Source organism: Xiphophorus hellerii, chromosome 7 (assembly GCF_003331165.1).
Source record: "Xiphophorus hellerii strain 12219 chromosome 7, Xiphophorus_hellerii-4.1, whole genome shotgun sequence".
Lineage (NCBI taxonomy): Eukaryota > Metazoa > Chordata > Actinopteri > Cyprinodontiformes > Poeciliidae > Xiphophorus > Xiphophorus hellerii.
In genome coordinates, this window is record NC_045678.1 from 23,839,068 (window position 1) to 23,865,511 (window position 26,444).

General features: G+C 36.6%; 1 protein-coding gene across 2 annotated transcripts in view; it reads left to right on the forward strand.

The window, feature by feature from the left end:
* Positions 1-26,444, forward strand: part of thsd7ba (thrombospondin, type I, domain containing 7Ba) — a 204,534-nt gene that overhangs the window by 163,204 nt on the left and 14,886 nt on the right. Inside the window, exons 17-24 of one of the 2 annotated variants that reach the window (XM_032567890.1) lie at positions 7,385-7,390; positions 11,458-11,591; positions 12,888-13,044; positions 17,482-17,626; positions 18,910-19,025; positions 20,373-20,490; positions 22,442-22,587; positions 25,417-25,588. In XM_032567890.1, coding sequence (XP_032423781.1) covers positions 7,385-7,390; positions 11,458-11,591; positions 12,888-13,044; positions 17,482-17,626; positions 18,910-19,025; positions 20,373-20,490; positions 22,442-22,587; positions 25,417-25,588 — 994 coding nt within the window. The remainder of the gene's footprint in view (positions 1-7,384; positions 7,391-11,457; positions 11,592-12,887; positions 13,045-17,481; positions 17,627-18,909; positions 19,026-20,372; positions 20,491-22,441; positions 22,588-25,416; positions 25,589-26,444) is intronic. The other variant, XM_032567891.1, reaches the window with a different exon arrangement.

The following is a 26,444-nucleotide window of genomic DNA, read 5'->3' on the forward strand; positions in this document are numbered from 1 at the left end:
GAAGGCATGTTGCATTTTTCTTCTGTTTGCTAGCTAATAAAAGATTTCTTTCTACAGGCATAAGACATTCAAATTGGAATAATACTGACATTTGCTCTTCAAAATATTTAATACATTAGTTTAAATGATATGTAGATGGATGCATATTTGTGGTTTTACAGTGTTTTTAAAAGGAGATGGAGTTGCAGCTGCAACCAGCACTCCCAGCGAGAGGATTTTCTCTCTCGCTGGGAATACCATTACGAGAAAGCGGGCAAGCCTTCATCCGGCTCATGTTGATGCCCTTGTTTTCCTACATGTCAACCAAGAAAAAACCCCAACAACTCTTAGCGAAGAGAATATTGACAGCGAGTGAACTTTATTTATCCCCCCTTCCCCTTCCCCCCCCTCCCCCCGTGCCACCTCTTTTTATTGTTTTTACATGCCATCTAAAAGATGTGCGTTTCCTTTTGAATGTTGGTTTCCCAGCAACTTATTATTTATCATAAACTATCCCGATGTTTTGTTGTTTCACTTGTTGCTGTTCTGTGTAAATGCCGTATTTTTCCGTGAAAACGGGTAATAAAGCCTGTACGTTACTCCAAAGCTTTGCGTCTTGCGTTGCTATGACGTCACAACGACTAGTCAACTCGACATCGACTCGACTTTTATCATGTTGACGTTGACTAGAAAATATCTTAAATCGTTCAATCTGCTGAGTCAGCAGAGCTTCCTGCCGCGCATCGGGCGGAGGAGAAGCAGGTGGTTTCGTTGAATTCAGCTGTAACCAAACGGGATCCGTTCATAACAAGTTTGGCTTGTGATGTTCCAAAAGCACCATGTAGTCAGTGTGATAATTTGACTCCTATAGTAACTATCCAGAGATCATCAGCATCAGCCGGTGTTTAGAAAAAAAAAGTCAGACCCGACTTTGTGCAACAAACTTTTCCCCGCTGCTCACGAAGAATCTCCATAATAGACTTAGTAAAAGCAGGAGAAGGGGAGAGTGGGTGTGTGTGTGTGTGTGTGTGTGTGTGGGGTCAATATTTGCCGTGAAAATAGCTAATAAAGCCTCCAAGTAGTTGTGAAGGGTTTTTGCGCTTACGTCACTATGACGTCACCGCGACTAGTCGACATCGACTCGACTATTATCATGATGTAGTCGACCTTAAAAAATATGTAGTCGTTCAACCCCTAGTAGCCGCTCTCATTCGACTCATCTGTTGTACATGTACTCTGCATTGTGTGTATAGGCAAAGGGAACCAGCAGACAGAGGACACCGGGGTGTATTGCAGCAGTAGGGCAGGTTTATTCTGTTTAAAACAAGAATATATCAGCACTCCAGTTCTTGGGCTCTGGCTTTCCCACACACCTCTCCCCAGCGCAGCTTGGCGCGAACTCTAGGACTGTGGTAAAACCAACCAAAATTCTCTCAGACATTCACAAATAATAAAGTAAAATGTCAAGACAATTAAAATAAGACCCAAACAAAAATAATCTGCCCACTAATTACAATATTTTATAATTCAAACTGAAAATATATGAAATACATTAATCTAACATTCAGATAACATTTTGAAGCAACTCACATACCTGTTTAAAACAAGAATATATCAGCACTCCAGTTCTTGGGCTCTGGCTTTCTCACACACCTTAACCAATCAAAAGAACAAAAATGACCACATTGGCACGGTAAACTCAATAAATGTTATTAACGTGGGAATTAAGTACCCAGTACAGTGCTGCACTAAACATAAAACAGTTGGGGAACAACATATAACAACTTGTGAGTTCGGCAAACATACTTTTAAGGACATTTTGAATACTTTAACCCACAAACAGAAGACAGCTTTGTATGCTTACCTCTCCCCAGCGCAGCTTGGCGCGAACTGAGGAGGGCAGCGCGAACACACAGGATATGACGAGGAGACAGGAAACAAGAAAATAAAAGCTTCTCCGCCAAAATAAAATACAATTCAAAAACTAAGAAAAACAAATATACACAGGTAATGAGGATGGATTTGAGGTGAAATATAAACAGTTTTACACACTTGCTACACATGGTCTCAGCTTTAAAGATCAATTGTTTCTATTATGTGCTAATAAGAAAATATTTCATTACACGTAGGAGTGAACATTAAAATAACATAAGAAAGTAACATCACTGACTTTAATATCATGTTGCACTCAGTGTTTGTATTTTATTACCATAATAGCTACGTCTCTCTGTGCATTTCAGTTACCATGTGGCCTTTACATGCACTCCAAAGGGAGAATTAGCTAGATTTATGCCTTTGAAAATAATCCTATCCGAGCCTTCTGTATGCAATTCTGTCAGAAATTGTATCTAAATTACAAGCCCCCAAATGTATAAAAGAATAAGCATAAATTGTTGGTGCTAAATTTGTATGTGCAGTATAAATAAAGACTGTATTTAAATCCAACAGAAAGTGTGAGAACATGCAAATGGTTGCCTATTTCTCTTCTTTGAGAGGGCGAAGAAGCAAAAAAACCAAAAAAAAACTTATGTACAAAATATATACATAGGGAAACAGACAGATTTTCTTGGTAGGACTGTCACATCTTAAAAGCCTTTATGTTGTGAGTAGGTGTGACAGACATATCTATCCTCTCCTCTAAGCTACTTCACACCTGTCGAGATAAAAATGACCAGAGATAGCAGACACACCTCTTACAAATGCAAAGAAAAACAGGCAGAAAACTTCAGATAATGATATTAAGGTTAGTGTGAATATATACAGCATATATGTATATATATATATATCAAACCTTAATATATTTTTTATTAAGGTTTGCTAGTCTCAGAGATGCTTTTTCACTGGGAAGCACTTATTTGTTGATTTTACGAATAGATGTAGGAAAACAGCTCGGCTAAATAGAGATGTAGGCAATAGAAACCGCTGAGCAGATTGAAACCATGATCAAGTTGAGCAGCAAGAGGAATGGGATGGTTTTAGAGGATGAGTGGGGGATAGTGGAGTCAAGCTGGTGAAAAGTGGTCGCAGAACGAGGAGCAGGGTTAGGAAGAGCACGGGGAGATTCAAAACAACAAATGGTGGCTAGAATGGAATGAACTGGCAGCTGAGTGTACAATCTTGCATTAGTGGAGATGAAGGTCTGTACAAATAGAAGAGGGGGGTTGGAAATGAGAAGCAGCCTGCAGCTTGACATGTGGTGCAGAACTCTGATCTCTGATCCTTGATCCATTTCTGGTAACCAAGCACAAAACAGGCACTCTTATACAGAGTTGGGAAAAATGCTCTCCAACAGAAAGACGGAGAGGTGGAAGGAGAAAGAGCTCTCACTGTTTAAAGCTGCAATATGTAACTTTTATTAAAATATTATTTTTCTACATTAAAATAATCATTCTGTCATTACAGATTTAACCAGGTAATCTGTGAAAACAAAATGAAGCTCTTCCGCCTTCTCACATTGTTCCCAGTACTACCTGCAGAAATACTGTTGGTCAAAAACAACCAATCAGAGCCAAGAGGAGGGCCTTAACACTGTCAATTATTCTAGTCTATGTGCTGCTCACACCCTCCCACCTTGCTACAACTGGCTTACCACAACTGAGCCTGCCATGAATGCTCCAAATATTTAGCATGGCCACTGATGACAGTGGATAAACACTTTTCCTGGGACAATAAGTTTCTCTACCATTAGTAAATTAAGGAGCATGTACATGAGCATGATTGTCAGCGCTAAGAATTTCCTCCTGGCTCTGATTGGTTGTTTTTGATCGGGAGTGGTGCATTTCTGCAGATGACAGTTCACAAAGTTGGAGAAGGTGGTGAGCTAGATTTTTTCACAGATTACACATTTTAGGTATGTCACTGTATTTATACACAAATGTTTACATGTAACAGTTTCTGAGCTTTAAATGTTTCTTTATTCATCATTCATTTTGCAAATGTTCTATGTGCTGTGGAATAATGCAATGACAGTGTTCAGGAATTAAGCTGTATGGGTTATATCCAGGTAATTTTAGAAACACAAAGAATATGAGTCTATGTTTATTTTTTTTTTCTTTGCCGTTCTTTCTCTCATGAGTTTAGGCTGTTTCCAAGACATCAAAATTACAAACATTGCTGAGATTTACTTTATTTGCATTGCATGTTGTTTCAATTGATGTGTCAAGTGATTGGGTTTCCAGAGATCTCTGGCAAATATTCAATTTCTTTTCATTAACTTGAATTTAAAAAGTCAGGCAGGCTTGACATCATGTGTTAAAGATGTTTGACCACAGTTGTTGTGCTACAGGGTTAAGTGCTTGTAAACTTTATTTCTAATGTATTCAGGTCTTATTAAACTGACTCACCATAATAAATTCAAAAGCATATGAGAAAGGGGAATTATTTTACGGGCTTGATAGCCAATCAGTTTTTGTAATTACAGAAAGTCATGCTATTGCCTCGCTGGAGAGCAGATACGGACCTAGGTCCAAGTTAATATTAAACATACTGTAAATAGTGTTGGCCCGTGTTTGTTCGACATCCTGGGTGATGACAAATCTGACAGGACGACAGTAATAAAACAGAGGCAGTCACATAGAAAACACAAGGACGAAAAGCAAATTGTGTGGCCAAAGACGAGAACAGAACGTCATTTGGGTTGGAAAGCTGTGCATTGTAGCTGGTTCTGCCTACCTTTAAAGTAAATAATACTAGAGATAGTATTTGATATGTTACCGGGAAAATATGAGACAACTTTCAATCTTCATTTTATTCAGTTTTCAGCAGAGTTTAGTTTTGTTATGTAACTTCACAACAAATGTCATCTCAAGCCAGTTCACAACATAAAACATCAAAATTCTACCCAAATATATCAAATCCAATAAAGCTAAATTCAGTATAGATTAACATATTTCTTTCTTTTTGATACCAAATAGTCCCATTTACATCCAGTGGCAACCCGGGAATGGTACATTTCTGTTTGTGTGGGTCTATTCATAATTCTCAAATACTAATTGTCACTCATACAGCCAAATATAGTAGATCACATAACACTAGTAATTCAAAAGACTTTTCTGCTTATTTCCTTATTAGATTTTATTTAAGGACTTCAGAGTACAGGCGTCACATTAAAATGCACTTTTCAGATTTTCAGTAAAAACAGTTTTAAATTCCATTCATAATTTGTATACCACTTCACAATTAGATTATACTTTGTTGCTTTATGACATATTTTTTTAACAAAAACAATTATCAAACTTTGTGAAAAGCTTTCAAACAAAAACGCAAAAAAAAAAAGGTTTTATTGTCACAGGAACAGTTTTGCTCTGAACTCAAATGTATATATTTTCTGTAAGCTTTGTCTAAATAATTTATCTTGCTCGTTTGTTGATTATGTTGAGAGGTCATCATTGCTGAAGAATAGATACCACCGGGGGTATTTTTCTCCTCTGAATCATCCTGCTTACAGCAGAAGCAACAGAGTTTTAGAAGTCAGTCACAATGACAGAGATCTGAAGAGAAATCTTCTACTTCAAATCTCTGTGTCCTATTTTCGGTGTTTGCACTGAAACACAAACCCAGCAGTGCCAAGCAGTGCACATGAAAAGTGCACTGCCAAGCACTTTTCATGTAGGTATTGTATACATTTGTTTGTGTGGGTTTATTCATAATTTCCCATGTATCTGTGCAGACGTATATTGTGATTGCAAAGCAGTGTGACAAACTAAAAACCAAATAGGCATCCTTGATCTGCACAGTAAAGGGATCTCACAGTGCCGCTGTGCTGTGGGGGGCAGATTTGTGGATTGGTTTAGGCTGCTGGCCTTCTTAGATAGCAGCCTCACTGTTGATCATGTTGTTCTGAGCTGATACCTTGCTCACTGTTTTCTTTTAGGATGACAGTACACCTCATTTCATATTATTTTGGTTTTGTTAAATTTTCTTTAAACCATTCTTCTTTCAGGGTGAAATAATCACGATTAAAAAAATAAAAACGATTTTAGTTGCTTTTAAAACCAAGAGCTACGTATACAAGTGTACATTAATTGTGGATTTCCTTGGATCTACACAGAATCAAGTAATACACACAGTCTGAATTATAGACAAATATAATATTTGGTTAAGTATCACAAATCAGAGGTATGAAGTTTCTGTAGAGAAACCTTACACATTTTGTTGACTTTAACAAGGTCAACAAAATGCTCCTCTCTTTTTAAAAAACACTTGTTAGAGTGTGGTCAGCTTTAATTGCCCCACTTTGACTGAGGCAATTAAAGCTGCCTTTAAATGACAAGTGTTTCATCTTGTCAGATGGTTTTATTTTGTCTCATCACATCATACAACTTCAGTCTGTACAGCTGGAAATTGAAGTCATACTTGAAGGTTTTTCTTTCGGAGCAAATACTTTGTTTTTGTTTGGGGTCTTCATGGCAGTTTAAGCCACTTGCTCTACACTTTGCTTCACATAAGCGGTATGGACCGTCTGCTTTGGGAAATTATTGCTTGCATTGCCAAACTGCAACCATGGCAGACTACAGTTTTAAAGCAGCTCAGAAAATTGTCATCATTGTTCATGAATCCTACTCCTGTTTGCTGATTAGTCCAGTTGAAATTGAAACACAGAAATTGAGTTCAATGGGAGAAATCCCAGAGGGAGCACAGAAGGGAGATGAGAATCTAGCAAACTTGCATAGGAAGGCGATGACAAGGTCAGGCTCAATGGAGCCTTTGAGTTCGTAGATTGCTCCTGAAAATCCTGACAAATTTTCTGTCATCTAAAAGTTTGGGTCAGATGGTTGAAAATTCAATGTGTTTCAGTTTCCATAAACAAAACAGTTAAAATAAATCATCAAATGTGCAAAGAAAGTTCACCTTGACAATGTCAACTTCCGTCCAGAATTGTTTCATGCGGGGAGTTAGTATTAAGTATAAAATAGAAAATAACATAATTCCAATCATAAATTCTCCTGTACAGCGCTAAAATTATCCATAATAGCAGTGAAGTTAATTTAGACATTCCCTAGTTTAAATGTACTGCTAGGAACCTTGTTTTTAAATCGAGCACACAGCCTATATGAGCAGATGTTTATTCACGCTCACTATCTCCAGACAAATTAGTTTCTTGGAGTTGCCCCTCAACTGCAGGCACAGCCAACGCACAGCTGTTACAGCTAACTGTGGCACTTCAGAAATCTCTCAGCAGTATTGAATCACTGTGTTTTGACCAAAAGAGCTGATGAAGCACCTAATCATCCTTTGCCCTCATTAACGAAACACTGAGCAGAATGCAGTAGTTTTTAAAGTTAAATTAAGGCAAAGCTATACATTTATGTCACTGCAGGCTAAATCTAAACTAATGATCATATTGTTTTCTCTCCCTCCTCAACTTCTGGCTTGTCATGCACTGCTAATATGGACATCCACGCAGGCTCAGGTCAGTGCCATTCATTGTGTACATATTCTCTGCTTCAGCTAATGAGGACAAAATGCATGTCAGATCTGTCAAATTCACCAGTCCTGCTGTCTTCTTGGTCCTTTGGTTACAAGCTTAAAAATCAGGCTTAAGGAATAGTTCGAACCAAACCTACTTCGATAGTCTCTATATTCGTTTTACATTTTCTTACTCTCCTTCAGAATAATAGTTCTTCATTATATTCTAAATTGCCAGTTGTGTTTTTGAAAGTGAGCTCAAAGAAACTAAGCCAGGGTAGAGCACTTGTATTGCTTATCAAAGAAAATTGATTCCAGAATATTTTAAAGGAGAACAAAAGAGCGGAGGATGGAGACACTCAGGGTGTGATGAATAACTGCAAATTCTACTTTATTCTGTAAATGTAACCTTTGATGTACTTGGAAGAAAAACCAAAATTTTTCTCTGGGTTTTGCTCAGTCTTTGTAGTTCACCAGGTTTAACTCACCAACATTATTTTGTGTAGGATTTTGTTTAAAACGTTTCCCTTTTCTGTTATGTTCAGCCTTGTAGAATAAAACACTTATATTCATTACCATATGCACAATTTTTAAATATATATATCTATATACTGTATATAAAAGTTTGATTGAAAACAAATAACCACAACTGCTACCAAAGAGTGACGGTGTTATGTTTGATGCATAACGCAGTGTACACTCAAAGGAAGTAGTGGTTTCAAATCTGCCAGATTGAACTTGAGTTAATAAAGTCAAAATTAATATTGGGATTTATTCAGTTAAGATGAAGATGTCACAATTGTTGCCTGTGTGCTGTAGTTTGTAGATTTAAGGAAACAGCATCCTGAGAGCCTGAGTCAGTCTGGAATTCATCACAGTGGGGAATAACCACCTGTGAATAAAAAGTATTCAAAATACAGAAAAACCGTAGGGTTCAGATAGAAGTTGTAATTTCTGCTGCTGTTCCAGCCTGCATTATAAAATTGATGTCCATTGTGTCAGAAATCCTTTTTTTTTTCCAAATAACTGCCTCACTTATCTTTATATGATGGAAACATGCAGTGATTTTGCAAATCTCACTTTCCTTCACGTAATCAGTCAGTGTTTTGCTAATGAGGGTTTATCTGCACTCCAGTAATGGATCTCTCAAATTCCCAGTATAATGTCTATCATATCTCTCAGACTTAAGAAGTCCAGATTAAGTTTTCTTGCATCAACATTTTATTTGGCCCTTAAAAGTTACTTAATGCCAATGCTACCTGTGATTTATAGAAGAAAAAAATGTACATTTCCAGGCAGCTTCTACAGTTAAATATTTTCTCCATCAAGCTCAGACAGGAAAAAAATACAACTCTGATACAGCCAGTTATTAAAGTAAGCATTCACCTACATGATAGACTTCATTTTCACAAAGAACACCTGCAGTTACCTTATTGGTCTGGCTGTTGATTTCCTGCTCAAGCTATCTCTCCTAGCCACGGGATAAAATGTGTTTTGCTGTCATCCAACAGATTTGGATTGTTCCTTCTCTAGGATGAAAGTTTTCTTGTGTTTTCCAACAGAGAGACTGTTTTTATTAGGTGAGGAGAAATCCATCCTCCTACTGTTTACTACCGCGGAGCTCACTCGCAATTCCTGCATAATCTTTGTTGCAAAACTTCTTACTATATTCCTTTTCTGTGTTGCCACAGATTCATTGAACATTTTCCACTTAAAATGCACCTTTTGTTTATAACACTGTGGTAGGTCTACAGATTTGCAGAGATTTTGTCATCCTCAATATATGAAGGAGTGGGCATGACTTTGGGTATTTTTTTGTTTCAGAAAATGTTTTAAGCTTTGCTATATCCTTTGAATAAAATGGTTTCAAAATGTTTATGTTTTGCGACTGTAAAGTATAATGATGTTTCCCGTTTCATATCCGATTCATTATGGAAATTTTGACATTTTCATAACAGGTGTTTCTCAAAATCCAGACTTTAGTGGTCAGTAAACAATGTTTATAGTAAATGACTAAAAGTTATTTTTTTTTTTACAGATTTTTACAAACTATCTATATGCAGTGATAGTGGTGAAAGTGGGAGTAGGGAAGTTGCCAGTTTTCCCAGCAGGGGCATCTGCAGTGACAGATGGGAGATGATGACGGTGTGTAATAGGCATCTGTGTGGCCCGCAGGGAAGGGAATACTCGACTCTCATTCCCACTCTCTAGTCTGAGCACACAAACACTCAAACGCACACGCATTCTCTGACACACATTACAGCTTGTCATAGCTTTTCCCGCAAACTGTCCTCAAGAGCGTACCTTTTACCATGGCAGACAGTTACATAGATTGAGAGTAAACATGTGTTTTACGGAAGCATTGTGCCGACTGCTCCCTGGCGTACACACACATGCCAGATTCATCGGCAGAGAGGAGAGAAGTGAATGAGCTCAAAATCCAGCCAATTACATCGTTGGCTGGAGGGGCTGTTGCCATGGTCATTGCCGTTTCACACACCCCATGCTGTTCTCGCCATGTCTTACATAGGTTTCCTTCGGTATGGACAAAATAGTCTTTATCCCTGTCTTACTGCAGGGATAAAGCTGCAGAATGTTAAGACTCAGAGGTACCGTTGAGCGTCTTTGTACAGGGCTTTTCTCATCTTTTATTTTTGGCATCTCAAAACATATTTCAGAGTTTCTTTACAGTCAGGCATACTTTGACAAAAATGGCCTCATTCTGCCTCTTTTATCTAATATACCAAGAAGCAAAAAAATAAATAAAAATACAAAATAAAAAAAATAAAAAAGCTTTTAGCACATGTGTAAAATTTGACAAGAAACAAGAAACATTTTTGCAAAAAATACAAATTTTCTCTAAACTAGTTGTACCTTTGCATTTGGAATCAGAATGGTGCAAAGATTCATGTTGTGTCACTGCAGATATCTGTCACAGAGTAGCAAAAAGACCCCATGCCTACTGGGAATCCTACTGGGATTCCTGAATAAGCAGACATTTTACATCATGGAAACTTGAATGTGTAAAACCAATTTTTTTTATTCAGTTTATTTTTATTTATATACAAAATCAAGGAGGTAGACCCCTGCAAAACATTTAAAAACACTTTTTTTTTTTTTTTTTACAAAAATGCCATTACATTTTGAATGAGATTTACAATCAGAAGGATTAATGAAGCAATACATAATTATGGGTAATAAAAAGTTAATTATGATAAACCCTGATATTTTTAGTATTGCCTAACATTTTGGACCAGGTCCCTAACACGACACTCGCAAGCTTGGATGATTCAGCATCCACTTTTTGCAAACCTCTCTCTGCTAGTCTTTGAAAATGACTCTTGACCAAAAAGAAAAAAAAGACAAATACGACATCTTTTTTATGAAGTCATAACGAGGAAAAGAAGAGAGAGTGCATCATGGGAGACGGCAGCAACACGAGGAGGCTCCAGGGGGTGCAGCAGGCTTGCTTATACACTTCTATCCCTATCCAGCACATTTGTGTGAGGAGCAAAATGTATACTTGGGACATTTAAATCCTGCTAAGATTTAAAAAACAGAATTGCGGCAATATGTGTTTTCATTTAGGGGTTTGATTGAAATGAAATGCACAAAAAACTGTGTGAGTAAGATGTCTTTGTGAAGATGTTTTGTTCAGGTCTGCAACATTTCATTCCACATCGTGGCACAGAAAAGAAAAGTTACTGCAACCTTTGAATCATAGCTTTACACTCTGAGGTTTATGAATTTGCATGCCACAAAAAACAGGCTCTTAAAGGCATCCGCTCTTTTGTTAGGTTGGAAGAAACAGTTCCTATTGAGAGCAGGAGCCTTTCATTTCTGATCAATTCCATAAAAATCTTTGAAAGTCGTGTTGAATATTTTCTGCTCATAACTTAAAACAGTGATATAAGCGAATATCTTGTATGTTTATGTTCTCTAGTGAGCTGATTTATATGCATGATTTTTTTTAAAATCCCACATATTTTGGTTTTATCTTTCATGCATTTCTCCTTCATTCTGCTCACATCCGTGTTTTTTCTATGTCTGTTTGCTCATGCATGCATTTAGGTGTATGAGGCCGTGCCCTGCAACAGGGAATGCAGCCAGTATGAGTGGCGGATCGAGCCCTGGTCCATTTGCACCATCAACACTGTGGACGACTCGCCAGCCTGCGGAGAGGGAGTCCAGAGTCGCAAGATCAGGTCAGTGAGCAAGTTATGCTTGGCAGACAGTGGGGCTGTTTTGGCAGCACACAACCAGAGAAGTTGGATTGGCAACAGCACTGTAGCACGCTCACTCACTTGTCATTCACACTTACGCACTAAGGGGAAACGGTCACAACAAGCTATTGCTTCACAATGAATGCTGATAGATAATTTTCACATTCTTTGCCTTTCTTTGGCACTTAGAAAGCAACAGAGGAAACAGAAACATAAATAAAGCTGTGCTGTTAAGAATAGACTGTTATCACCGCTGTTCTTAAACTTTTACTTGAGAAGCAGAAACAAAATCTACAATCTAATAAAAACGTTCATTCCCTTTGGATGAACTTTTTGCATATTTTCATATTACAACCGCAGACCACTTTTATTACTGTTATAACCAAAGTATTTTATGAGTTTTGTTTTTGCAATAGCCCAACACAAAATGCATAATTATGAAGTGGAATGAAAATGAAAAAAAAACCTTCTTTATAAACAAGGTCAAATTTGCCACTTTTCGTGCAGTGATATTTATCACAACAAAAAAGTCTGAAAACTGCACAAGGAGCTGCATTCACTTCAGTGAGCTAAAACCTTTTAGAAACTTTTGTCTGTTCTTTGCAAAAAAAAAAAAAAAAAAACCCTAAGCTCAATAAGCCTGTCTGAAGAGCATCTCTGAACAACAGTTTTTAAGGTTTGGAAAATTTGACAGGGTAAGACACTGTGTAGGAGATAATGAGTTGTTGAGACTGGAAGATTCTAAATTGACGAAATCATATAGAAAACAAAACCTTGAGTGATATCTATGAAAAATAATAGCAGTCACTTTCTTGCAAACTTGTTTATGATTAACCACTTTACAAAAGTCATAAATGGATAATAGCATATTCCTTAATAATAATGAATAATAATGAGCAATGTGATATTTTTAATTTCAAAAACTTGTTCCCCTTTGGTCAAAAACTACCATCCCTCAACAGAAGCATACTAGGAATTATTTACATAACAGGAATATAAATCGATGAGTGAATAAATTATTCTAGTGTTTTATGTGGAAAATAAACATTTTGACCTCGTGTTTCAGTTTTGATAAAAATATTTTTTTTAAAAAGCAGATAAAACTCAAAGGCCTGATATAAACTAAACACTTAAAATAAGATTACTTCAATTTTTTAGCAATCCACTCTGAGTCAAAATCTTTAAGATGAGTCTACAAATTCCACATGGACTGAGATGTCAGCCCCTGGAGACTTGTTATAAAGCTGCTTCAAGTGCTATATATATATTTTTTTGTAGGTGTGTGATGAGGGGAACAGCAAGCAGGGAGGATGGCAGCCCAGACGACAGTATGTGTGATCCAGAGGAAATGCCTCCCAGGGCCCAGGTTTGCTATTTAGCCTGTCCTAATGACTGCGTTGTGTCAGCCTGGGGAGCATGGAGCAACTGCCCTCTGGTAAGAGGCAAAAATTGTTTATTTTCTTTTTACCAGTGCATTGTATGTATAAATAAAAGTTTTACTACTACTATGTGACTTAAATAGGAAAATAAATAAAACTAAATAAATAAATATCATCTAAAATTAATTCAGCATATCAAAATGTCTTGATATGCTGAATTATGATATCCCTTTACAGGAACTTGAACTGGATTTAAGCCCAACTCTTAAAAAACAGTTCTGAGCTACAAACTCAGGACCAAACCTGAGCTACAAACCTTACACTTGACTTAACCCACATAGGACAAAATTGTTCTGTAACACTTTATTTGACGGGTTGTGAATAAGACTGTCTCGACACCGTCATAAACATGATATAACACCTGTCATGAACATGAGTAAGTCTTCATGAATATTTATGACTGTTGTCATAAAGTGTCATTCGGTAAATCATGACACTTTTAATACAAAGTTGACATTATTCAAAATGTCTTCGTTATGACAACTTGACATTAACCAAGAAATCATGATCTGACATAAATTTGTTATCAAAGTATCACTGATTAAACTTTAGCTTTAATAACATAAAGCTACATATTTTTTAAAGTTTAGTTTTAACCAATAAGTCACACTTTAACACTGATTCCATAATTTTTGGTGAAAGTAAATTCATGTTTTCATTCTCTTCTGAAAGGTAGGCCTCAGGCTTTAACACAACACAGCATGTTCCCCAGTGTTGAAGCCACAGGCTAGTGGTTACACGGCCATGCAGTAACGTTATAGGTTTTCTGTCAGAAATAGCAGTTCACTGAACTGGAACATTGGAGTTAGAGAAAGAACAGAATAAAGAGAAAGGACCAATAGAGATCACTTAATTAATCTGAGGGGTTTCGTTTACGTTTTGGTCTGACAGACATGTAATCTCATTCAGACATTCATTCTGAAACCTTCAGCAGCACTATAAGACATGAGAAATTATGCTATAATCTGTCCTGAAATATAATTACCACAAAGCAGTTTGCTCCAGATGGAAAATAATGTTGGATTAATTACAGTTATCAAAACATGGAAATGGAAGAACATGTATTTACTTATCTGTTTTTTTCAGCAAATTTGATCTAGTTTCTGCTTAAAGTGGGAATATGTACATATACAAAAATTATGATGGAAAAATACTATTTTTTTATTTGTAGTATTGATTTTGGCACATGAGTAGCTTTATAAGGTCTTATTTATTACAATGTTTCAATTGTTTAATGGCTGAGGACGAATTTGTGACACTTTCTTACTAAACATGACAGGAAACACCATGTATAGAGAAAATAAATGCGTGACATTGAGGCTGTGTGACAGTGTGAACACATAAACAGAACAATGACTCTGTCCGATTTATGAGACCCACACAGAAGAGTTCTCATTAACCGGTGACATTGACTGAGGTGCATCTAGTCGTGAGTCAGGTGCAAAGGGACAGATACAGTTTGCTGCAAACTCTTTAATCACTTTCCCCTTTAATCAGAAGCCCAGGTACGATCCGCATATCCTCTTCCTCGGGCAACGGACTTCCATGTTCTGCTAATGTGACTTTAATTTATCCTACCATGCTATTTCTTCCTGAAGGTAGGGCTGTGCTCTGCTGTGATAATTGCTCTCTAGGTAATTATCACCCTCACATTCATCTGACTGCAAAGTTCTCAGATGGTGAGATTTACCTCAGATTAGTATCAGTGACTTTGTATTTGCATAAAATGCCATTAATCTTCAGAACTGATTTCTTGTAATAATTTTGAGAATTAATTTTTTTTTTTTATAATTATGGGTATATATTATGCTAATATAAGATGTCACTAAAAATGTGCCTTTGTATTTAATTTGTATCTGACAACAAAAGTGATACAGTAAAAATAGCAGGTTCAATTCAATCCGAACAAGCTAGATTCAGTTAAGAGATTTTATCAGTTTGGAATAAGAGTTGAAAGAAAAGAAAATCTCCGCACTTTCCAAATTATGTACACTATATTTAAAAATATTAACAATTACACATTCAGTTCTTCAGTAAGAAATGTTTACAGTGTGGTCGTCTAATAGAATTTTCTGATCTCAAGAAACTGATTCAATTTCTCCTTTAAGTCACTGTTACAATACATTTTGAGTGTCTTATAATACTTTTTAGGTTTTCCTTCATGTACAGCAATGTGCATAAGTGTTAAGCTGATCCCTCGCTGCTTTAAGACCCCTACACATCGGATTTACTCTGTGCTGTAGAAAGTCAGCCAGCTGGTCTTTGTAAGGTGTTTTAGGGCATAACAAGGTCATAATAAGCTCCCCATTGCTTTTAATGGAGGATGACGAGTTGTGGAGGATTTCGAACTAGCAGTAATCGTCGTTAACGATGTTGCGATGGTGTGTTTTCATGCTACCACTGTATCAGGGCTCTGGGTGGGGCCAGAGGAACATAGAGGCATCAGTGTGACCTGGAGCCTGCAAACATCTGCAGAACTTCTGCTGTGAGCACTTCATGCCCCCATCGTGTTGGTACGGCTTTCTTAGGAATAAATGTGGCTTCTCTGCACACCATGCGGCTGCAACAATCTCACTACAACCAATTGGGTTGTCCTTCACTCACTTTATTTTTTTACACAAGAATAGAGCATTTGTTCTTGTCATGGCCAGGCCTTCTGGGTGACAGGAAGAAAGAAGGCTGGTTGAGTTTCTGCGCAGAAAACCTTTCATCTGTTCATCTTTATGCTGGTGATAATGTGATTGTGAAAGCTGATAGTTAAATTATTAATGATGATCTGATGGCCCCGTTAGGTATGAGAAGGAGTTTTGTTTTTTTTATGTATTGCTGCTGAAGTTTACACTGGCAGCTCAGAAACTTTCTGTATACTGAGGGAGAATTGTGACAAGGTTTCAAAAAATGTCTACCTCATCTTTTATAGCCACGGTGGTAGCATTGTGTTTGCGATATGTGCTTTTGTAGCACACAGCTGCAACTTGGTGCAGTCTTTGAGAGTGATGCTCAGGAAGTATCCTGGGTGTGGTCTAATCACGTGCATCATCAACATCTCTCTATACATAAATGTGCTGCTCATAAATGCAAAGTAAAGAGGAGGCAGAGTAGAATGCAAAAAACATAAATATTTTAGGGGGACGCATTTGCTTACTTTTCATCTAATTCTTTCAAAGGATCGTAAGGGATTTTGAAATGAGGATGTGGAATTTGCACAGAAGCCAATGATTGAATAGAGTTTGGAAGAAGTGATGATCTTACTGCGGAGAAAACATTACTGTGTACTTTCAGAGTAACTGTTTGATGTTACCACACTGTCCCCAGCCTCAGTTTCAGATGTACAAAAATATTAGCTTATGTGTTATATACTGACAATTGTAAAGGTTTTAAATATCCCTCTCTTAAACTCAACTTGTCTTGAGTTGTCTTAGATGGTAGAAGTCTGGTTTGGTCTTCACTTGTCCTGAACTAGCTTTTAGCCTTAGGACTAAATCAGCATTTATGCTAAATAAAATACAAACAAACAAAAGAGCTTTACAGTATAGAAAATATATTAACTGCTTAGAACCTTTGAATCACTTTTTTGCATATAAAGCTATAAGTTTTTACTTTACAAACTTTGAGAGACCTTCAGCAAGCTATACGAACCGCAGCTCAGCATTGATAACTAAAACCGTTTACTTTATAATATGATGACTTGATTCATGTGATAAAGATTTACCTTTTCATAGGAAAGTAGCTTGTTCTTTGGACTGGCTACACTTTTCTAGAATGTTAAGCATTACAAGTGCCTCTTTGTTATTCAGATCGTTTCATTTCAACTTGTCTTCATAGCAACATGGTTCGTTTTTCTTTTCAGATTTGCTCTCATAGGTTTCATCTGAAATGTAAGAGTGAAATGTGAACATCATTACAGTAAGAAGTCTTGTCAAGTTTTTAAGAGGGTATTGAAATTATTCTCACAACAACAAATAAATTAACATTCATTATATTGTGTCCTTCAAAAATTACTTCTTCTTCAAAAGAATGGCAGCAGGAAAATATATTCAGACTCTGTAAGGAAATGATGGATCAGGGGGATTTGCTCCTAAAGTCTGTGACAAATTACCATAGAAATAAATTAAAGTTATGGCAGTAAAGTGCAGTTATCTTGATAGGATGAATTTCTCATTTGTTCCTTCACACTGTTTTCAAAATTACCTACTAATCCCAGCGTAGCAGCAGTGAATTTCCTGAAATGGAGGGTAAGAGAATATTAAGAAACTTAAAAAGCACTTGCACTCAGATTTCTGAAGTGATTCTCTAAGGCATTTTTGCAAGATTCGAGCCAGCTTGTGATAAATCTGCAGGCACAGAGCAGGTTTAATTTCAGCTGGCTTCATCCTTCAACTGTTGTCTCTTAAACTAAGCTACTTTTTTTGGGTGCTGTCGTCGTTGTGCAGCAGTGCGACGCTGGCAGTGTGAGGAACAGAAGCAGACAAATCCTCCGCCTCCCCGCCGTGGAGAACGCGGCCTGTCCAGAACTGGTCCAATCAGAACCTTGTCTTCTCAACAGTACCTGTTTCACGTACCAGTACAGAGTCTCGGGTAGGGTGAGCTACACATGCCTGTTCACGTTGTGAAACTATTGAAACACTTTTTATATACATCTTTGTGCAATCTGTTTTCATCTCATATTCATTTACTTATGCTCTCAAATATAATTTTGTGTCTCATGTGTCTGGAGACTGTATTAGAAAGACGCTTGCTTCCTGTGTCTTTATTTTCTCCATAGATCAGACAGTGTGTCCCAGAATAAATCATTCAGGTTTGCAGCCTCTAGTGGCTCCTAAAAGGGTTAAGTGCTACCTGCTTTAACAGCCATGTCTGTGGATACTCTCTTAAATTCCAAATGAGCAGCTGCCTTGTAGTCCATCTTCGTTATATCGCCGTTTGAGCCACAGTGGCTGACTAAGACTATAAATTGTGTCAATGAGGAGCAAATAGTGTTTTGTTAGTTGCAAGCACAGTTGCGAATTCCACTTTTTATAAATAAATTCTATCTCTCTTGCATGTTGATGGCATAGAAATAACCTTTGGCTTAGATAAATGATGCTCCAGCATCAGCTTACCTGATATGCATACATATACCACACATACAGCTAAACCCAAATATTTACACACTATAGACAAATAAGCTTTTTTCTCGATGTCTGCACTGGCACAAACCAAACACTTCATGTTTGAGGTGAGTTAAAATTGCCGTAACTGTTTCAATGCCACAATACTGAAAGCAGTTATTCAAATTCAAAAGTTTACATACACTGAAGTAAATAAAACTCCTACTGCCAAAACTCACCTTTGAAGACAACTTATGGTAGAGAAATGGACAGTCGGTTCACGTGCAGCAGCTCTGGTGGACAGTCCTGTGCTCAGCATGCCAATTGCATGTTCCTTCAAAACCTGTGACATCTCTGGCAGAGGGCTGTGTGACAAAACTGCGTATTTCAGAGTAGCCTTTTATTTTTCTTTTAATGTATGCTAGCACACAAACTTAGCACCAACCATTGAAGATGTTTTGTCTTTAATAAATGCGTAGCTTGATGGTAGATATCCATCACAAACGCTTTTTTTTAAGTATTTCTATCGCACATTCCATGTCTCCATTTCCTAATATTTATTTTTCTTAACAACTGTGTTTGGGTCTGTCTCTGTAATTTCCTTCTAAAAAGTTCTCTGATCTGTCCATAAAAAATAAAAAAAAATGTTTGTACCCGCTTCAGTTAGTCATTTTTGTGTGTCTTTTTTTGTGTAAGCTTTCATTGCCAAATTTAAAAAAAAAAACAAAAAACAAAAGTGCTAATGCAGATGTAATGATGCCTTGTGTGTAGACTGGAGTACCTGCCAGCTGAGTGAAAATGCCATCTGTGGTCCGGGGTCACGGTCACGTCTCCTGGACTGTGTGCAGAGTGATGGGAAAACAGTGGAGTTGCAGAAGTGCCAACAGGTAATGGTCCTATAAAGAATAAAGAGCCTTAAATAACACGCCTGCAGGTAAAAGCTGTCTGAGCCCATACTTTGTGGATGTTAAATCTTTGCTTATTCTCCTTAATACAGACATACGGGCTTAGGTAAAGGTTTTGTTTTAATCCTTTATTTTTCTAATTTATTAATTATTTCTGGTTAAAGCCAAACAACTGCAAAGCAAATCAAATTGCAATGATCTTTTAATTTGTTACATTAAATTATTTAACAGAATATTTTAGTATTAGAATAAGTGTGATGGTTCTCCTTTCCAATGAGGAATTATTGGCGGCTAATGCATATCTGCTGCTCCTGCTCCGCTGCCTTAGATTACACATTATTGAAAGGCTTGTCATTTCATGCTTAGGTGTAAATGTTGCTTCTAATCCTGGAACCAATGTTTCAGGAAGCAGTTTGCCAGTAGGTCAACGGAGCTTAATGGTATTGTTATCTCAATTGTGGAAAGACAAATGGTTTTCTTACTGCGATGAAGCAAAAAGCAGAGACTCCCGCTCTGGATTTGCAACTATTAACAGATACAGCAAATTTGTTGGAAGTTCTAATAAAATATATGTATAAAATAAGAAAAGATTGAAAGAAAGAACTTTATTTTTAACTTTTCATACCCTTTGTTTCACCCAATTTTATTTTCTTTTATTTTTTTAATAAAAAGAAATAAAATAAAATAATTTACATATTAATTATTTTTATGTTAAAGAATGTGGGATCTCCTCATTAGAAATCTATGACTTTCTGACACAACAGTATGAACAGAGGCCAGTTTTTTTTAGTAAGTGGCCACTAGTTTGGACAAGGACCAATAAACAGAGGGAACAGTTAAGCCCAAATCATTCATATGCCTGAATTATTTGGATTTAAAGCGTTTTTCATTCAACTAAGAACTTTATTTTTAGGAATAAAGAGTTAAAATGAGAATCCAAAATAATTTTTTAGCAAGTTGAAAGTTATTTCAACTACCTTTATATCGTTCTCAGTAATCATTGAAAAAAAAAAATCTTAATTTATAAATCTATGCCAGATTATTCTTATGGTTCAGATCAGATGAAAGCAAGATTTTTTTTTCAATTTTCAATATATTCATACTTATATTAAAGGCTTGACATGCATTTATGAGAATGCACAGTTAAAGTTTAATAACTGAAGACTTTATCATTAGTTGCATCCATTAAACTGCTGCATCTCCGCCATCCTACAGTGAGCCGCAGCTTCATTAGAAATGTGAAAATCTGGCTGTTTGTTTTTACTTTTCTTGTTGTTGCTGGAAATAACTAGCAGGCCCTCCACTCAGCTCGGCTCCTGTTTCCTACAGTTTGGTCTGATCAACAACTTGCAGATGTTGGAGAGCTGCGTTGTTGACTGTCCTGTCAGCTGCATCCTCTCCGACTGGTCGCCGTGGGCGGATTGCTCGCACACCTGCGGTACCCAAGGTAAGTATTATGAGAAAACAAACTTCAACCTAGTTAAATAAAAAAAAACAGCAATCAGCGCAACCTGTTGAGCAGACGCACGGTGAACCACATATTTAGCACTTAATTATTTCATCTACTCAGGCAGTCACCAAGATGCTGAATTGTGCATGAATACATTTAAATGCATTAAAATATTTACAAGCTGATGCAATCCACAGCCTTATTACATAGTAAAACTGTCCACTGTATTTTCTTCTAGGAATTAGTCTGTTTGTCATTATAGCATACAAATCAGAATTCCCTTATTAACATAGGAACTTCTGAATTCTGTTTATATTTAATGAGGTTAATTACAACTAAATCCCATGCAGTTCACCTGTTCAGTTGCCATAAATTATGTAGCATGCTTAAAGATGAAGTCCGTAATCACCAAGCTGGCTTGCCGGCAATCACTTTGAGAGTGGCGTCTTGACCTCATGCAATATACAAAAGTAATGATTTAACCCGGATCCATATATTGTTTCCTTGGCTTCCCAAAGTCAGCCTCCCAAAGAGAAAGCTTGTTATCCAGCTAATTAGAGGGGCTCAGCACTGCCTCCTCAAGTTCATTAATTTTAATTTGTCCATGGCTGTCTGTCAGCTCAAACTTAACCCCTCACTCCTAAAGCTCACACTTGCAGCTGTTCTCGGCTGGGGATTTAAACTGGAGGCTTTCTCTCTCACTGTGCCTCCCAAAGCTCTGTCACTTCTGCTGCGACTCTTTTTGCCACTCACCCAGCTCCTTCTTACAAATAGACAAATACGACTTTCAGCCTTGATGAGGGATTTGTGTCATATCTGTGTCAGGTGATGCAAAGATCATGTTTTGTTTTGTTGGCACACCGGGGAAACATCAGTGTTTTTGGTTTGATTCTTTTATTTTCTCCCTGTTCTTTTTTGATGGAGCTGAACTGCTCTTTACTGTGTGTGTCTGGGGCTTACAGAACAACAAACCCCTAAAAACACACAAATGTACTTTCTGTTGAATTGCCAATTGAAGAAATTCTCAGCCTCCTAGGATTCTGTAGCCTAAGGAATGAAGGTACAGAAATTATACAGATAAAAAGTCACAGCTGCCCTTGTAAAGTAGAAGCAATGGACCTTGAAAATAACAACATTTTTGATGAAACAAAGTGATAGCAGCATCATGCAAAGCTGAATAGAGCCAAATCCTCTCCAGTCCTAGAAGATTTCAAGTTTCAACTAAGAACTTTAATATTTCAGTCAATATGCCACCTTACAGTCCAAAGCTGTGCATCAGTTTGACTATATTGTACGGCTGATATGACTGCGTCTACCTTTTCTACCTTTGAAATTAAACAAACATTCATATCTAGTATCTGAACGACCATTACTGGAAGAAATAAGTTACGGTACTTCTATGATAAATGTACTTCTTAGGATAAAATAAAAGTTTTTTTTCTGTATGTGTTTCTCTACAACACACTACTCCATGGCTGGTTGCCAACAGTTCCCTTCACATATTATTAATGGCTCTCTTGAACGAGGCACTTTGGTAGAAAACTGCTAGTTCTGAGGATAAAGTGGCAAAATGACTCATGTGTTTGACAGTTGTGCTAATTCTTCCTTTTAATAAAAAAAACATTTCTTGTAAAAATGAGAAGATGGAGCCAGCTTTTACTTCTAAACAATTTGATTAACTCATACTTAATTAAGATTCATGTTTTTGCACGTCTTTAAATCTTAAATTTTTTTGGATGTAGTTAAGTCTAAGTCCTACATTGTATATATTTCCAGCAGATGCATTTATTCATCCTAACAGTAGTACTTCAAAATATCACCGCTGTGGAGTTTCACAGATGTAACCATAGAAAGTATTTAATTTTGAAAGTAGGCTGCAGCTTGCAGATGTTCTCTGAATCCGTGTAACTGTTCTTCAAAATCTTGCGTTGGTCTTGATGTTATGTAGGTCACTCTGTCCGCACACGGAGGATCCTTCATGAGGCTCATGAGGAGGGTCGTCCCTGCCCCAGCCAGCTCTCCCAAACTAAGCCGTGCTCCATAAGGCCGTGCTATATGTGGCTGCTGAATGACTGGTCTCCGTGCGCTGCAGAGGTATGACCTACTTTGATATTAAAAAATGTTCATTTCTCTTAAGTTAATCGTGCAAAGTGGCGTAACATTGTGACTCTGTATGGCTAAGTGGGTTAAAAATATCCAGCTTTAAGTTTAGCAAATTTAACAAGTTTAAAATCAAAAGCTGTGAAACTTAATGAGGCTGTGACTATGTAACGCTCTCTTTTGCAAGTGTCATATCTTGTTATCACTCTTTGAAACAATTACAAACTTTAAGGAACTTCAAAGCCTTCCTTTTCTCGCTTTTAGTTCTGATGTTTGGAGACTTAACAGATTTTCAGTTATCCATCTATGATGGGACTTAAGAAACCTAATTACACCAAAACAATTCGACTGCCTTCAAAATTTACTTAGCCTTTATATTGAAATTTGTATACAATTTGATCATTTTTAATAAAACTATATCAAGAAGAGAAGAAGTTGTATGTTGTCCTATTAATACTAGATTCAAAAATTGCTGTCACATTTTTAGAAAAGGTGCCAATTATTTTCAGCCATTTTGAATCAACAGAAAATGATTATATCTACATTTCTGACACCAAAAACATACAAATAAAAAATAACATTTACTTCAGAACTAGAAAAGTCCCACACATTTCTGCATAGTATACATTTTTGCTTTGCTAATGACACTTTTCTTTTCTTAAAGCCTAAATATCCCCGTTATATAAAGACGTTTACCATTTTGTTAACGTGTTTAATTAAAAAAAACATTTTTTATATATCTTTTTCCACCATCTTTTATCTACATGTGTAAAATGTATTTTTTAAAAGCTTTTTTTTTTAAATCGGATTTTTATAACTTATTCTATAACTTATCTCAATGCCCCTGAAGTCAGTCCTCCCTTTATAGTCTGCAAAATCATCGTCAGTCAAGCAGCGGGTTTTGAATTTTCTTTCCAGCAATCTCTTGGTAGTTCTCTTTGAAAGTTTTCTTGGACTTGCAGACCTTAGCTTGACCTCTGCAGCTCTTGCTGTTACTTGAATACATTAGAAACCAAACTGGGAATACAGCAACTTGAAACTGCTTGGCTATCTCCTTTGAGGCTTTGCTTGCTTTGTGGGCACAAATTAATTTGGTTCAATGCTACAAAGCTGCTTACAAGAAGTCTAAGCAGGAGATTGTAGTTGGAATATTTGTAGATTTGATGTATTTATAAAGTTTTCTAATTTGGTAACTACAAATACGCGTTAGTTATTAAAAGCTGTAAATTAGCTTACAGTCTGCTTTATAGTTTTAGAGACTGCAAGTCTTTTTAACAAAAAATATGAGCAAATAAAATGCCAAATGGTATCGGATCTTTACATTTATATCTTAAGGAAATTGCATCAGTTTTGCTCTGTTGTTTTTTTTTTTTTACTAGACTTTTGCACGCATTCATTAAACATTTGGAGATCTGTTTTAATTAGAAAAAAATACATCTGTTTGATTATTGTTTGGTGGAGGAGGGAATGTAATTACACTGAATTGTTTGGTCTCATTAAGAATAATGTGGAGCACTATTTTTCAAAGGTTTTTCCTAATTAGTTTGAATATGTGAACATGTGTTCTAATGGTTTCTCGCATTATAATGGCTTACAAATGGGAAAAACAAACTGCAAGCCAATAATGCACCAACAATAAACAGAGAAAAAAAACTGACTGATGCCAGATGGAAAACGTGGATCGGCAAATGTGTTAGAAATGCAGTGCAATGTTTGCTAAAAGTAGCCTAATGGTTTGAGCAGTAATGTGCATAAAGAAAAAAAATATAGAAATTTAGTAGAAATTTTAATATCATTGAAATGTATTTTGAAAACTGTAGAAATCCGTCTTTTTATATCATAGTTTTTTTCCGCCTTGTAGTTAATGATTATCTCACTGTTTAATAGTCGATCATAAACACTGACTGATTAAATGGAAAAATATGGAATTGACTTATAATATGTTTAATTGCTATCTTTACCTATTTAGTAGCTTGGGACTTTTGTGTTTTTTAGCAATTAGAAACAGAAGCAAACAAAGATCTCACATGGAGTTCCTCAAGGCTTCATTCTAGTAATCTTATATATTTTATATATATATATATATATATACATATACAGTACAGACCAAAAGTTTGGACACACCTTCTAATTAAAATGGGTTTTCTTTATTTTCATGACTATTTATAAGGCAAGAAATCCCACTTATTAACCTGACAGGGCACACCTATGAAGTGAAAACCATTTCAGGTGACTACCTCTTGTAGCTCATCAAGAAAATGCAGAGTGTGTGCAAAGTAGTAATCACAGCAAAAGGTTGCTACTTTTGAAGAAACTAGAATATAAGGGGTATTTTCAGTTGTTTTACACTTTTTTGTTTAGTGCATATTTCCACGTGTTATTCATAGTTTTGATGCCTTCAGTGTGAATCTACAATGTCAATAGTCATGAAAATAAAGGAAACTCATTGAATTAAAAGGTGTGTCCAAATTTTTGGTCTGTACTGTATATATACCTTATATATATATATATATATATATATATATATATATATATATATATATATATATATATATATATATATATACATATGTGTGTGTGTGTGTGTGCGTGTGTGTGAATGGTTGTTTGTCCTGTATGTCTTTGTGTTGCCCTGCGACAGACTGGCGACCTGTCCAGGGCGTACCCCGCCTCCCGCCTGGAACGTAGCTGGAGATAGGCACCAGCAACCCTCCCGACCACATTAGGGACAAGGGTGAACAGAAAATGGATGGATGGATGGATGGATGGATGGATATATACATATATATTTAATGTGTGTGTTTTGTATTTGTATTTGTACAGGGTGCAAAATGCGGAGAGGGAGTCCGGAGAAGAAACCTGTCGTGTGTTGTCCACTGGGGGAACTGGCAAGAGTCTCCTCCCCCTCAGCCTGTAGACAGAGAGCTGTGTGGAGATGTGCTGAGGCAGCAACTCCTGCAGGAAATGGAGCAGCCATGCTTCGTCCCCTGCCCAGGCAAAGCCGCTTTACTTTTATTGGATTCCCATGTTTGCTCTTTTAATGTATTGGCATTTTGTTTAGAAGAACAACCAAACAGCTTAGGGAGTTAACTCAGATGGTACGTAACTGCATGACTGGAGAAATAATTTATTAGTGGATCAGTTATTCCAATAACTGAAAACTCAATATTTTTTTATAAAGCATTTGTACATGTTTTCTAAAATATGGCCCTCTCCTTTGACTAGTTGACATTTTCAGACTCCAGGTAATTGCAAAATCCATAAAAGTCATAATTTTACGAATGGCCCGTTTCACTAAACATAATCCGTTTTGTTCTCCCTGATAAACACTAGAAGCCATTTCTCTCTCATAGAAATGAATGGGAGAATTTTGACTTAAAAACACAGCTCTAGAAGTTGGTTACAGTCTTAACAATTAAACAGATAACAGACATTGTGATCAATAATTTGAGATTAGTTGTTTCTTCAATGATTAGTGTAATAAGCCACGAGCAAATAAAGCATGAAAAAATATTCTGTGTTAATTGAAATAATTAACAAATCATTCCGCCTCAAGCAATCACCTAGTCCTTGGCAATCACTCCACTTATCACAAACACACAATTAATGCCAATGGGAGTGCTGCATGGGGAGAGTGTGTGAATGTAATAAATTTCCATTTGCAAAAATAAAAGCTACATCAGAAGCAATCTAGTCTGGAACAGAAGTAGATTGGACTGAATTTATTCTTTATTAAAGCTAAAATTATTCATACCCCTGGCAGATTTTGATTTTAAATTGAATTCATTCAACCAACATCTTTATTTCTCACAGGAAATGAGATCAGCGTTTCTCAAAAGTTAATAAAACTG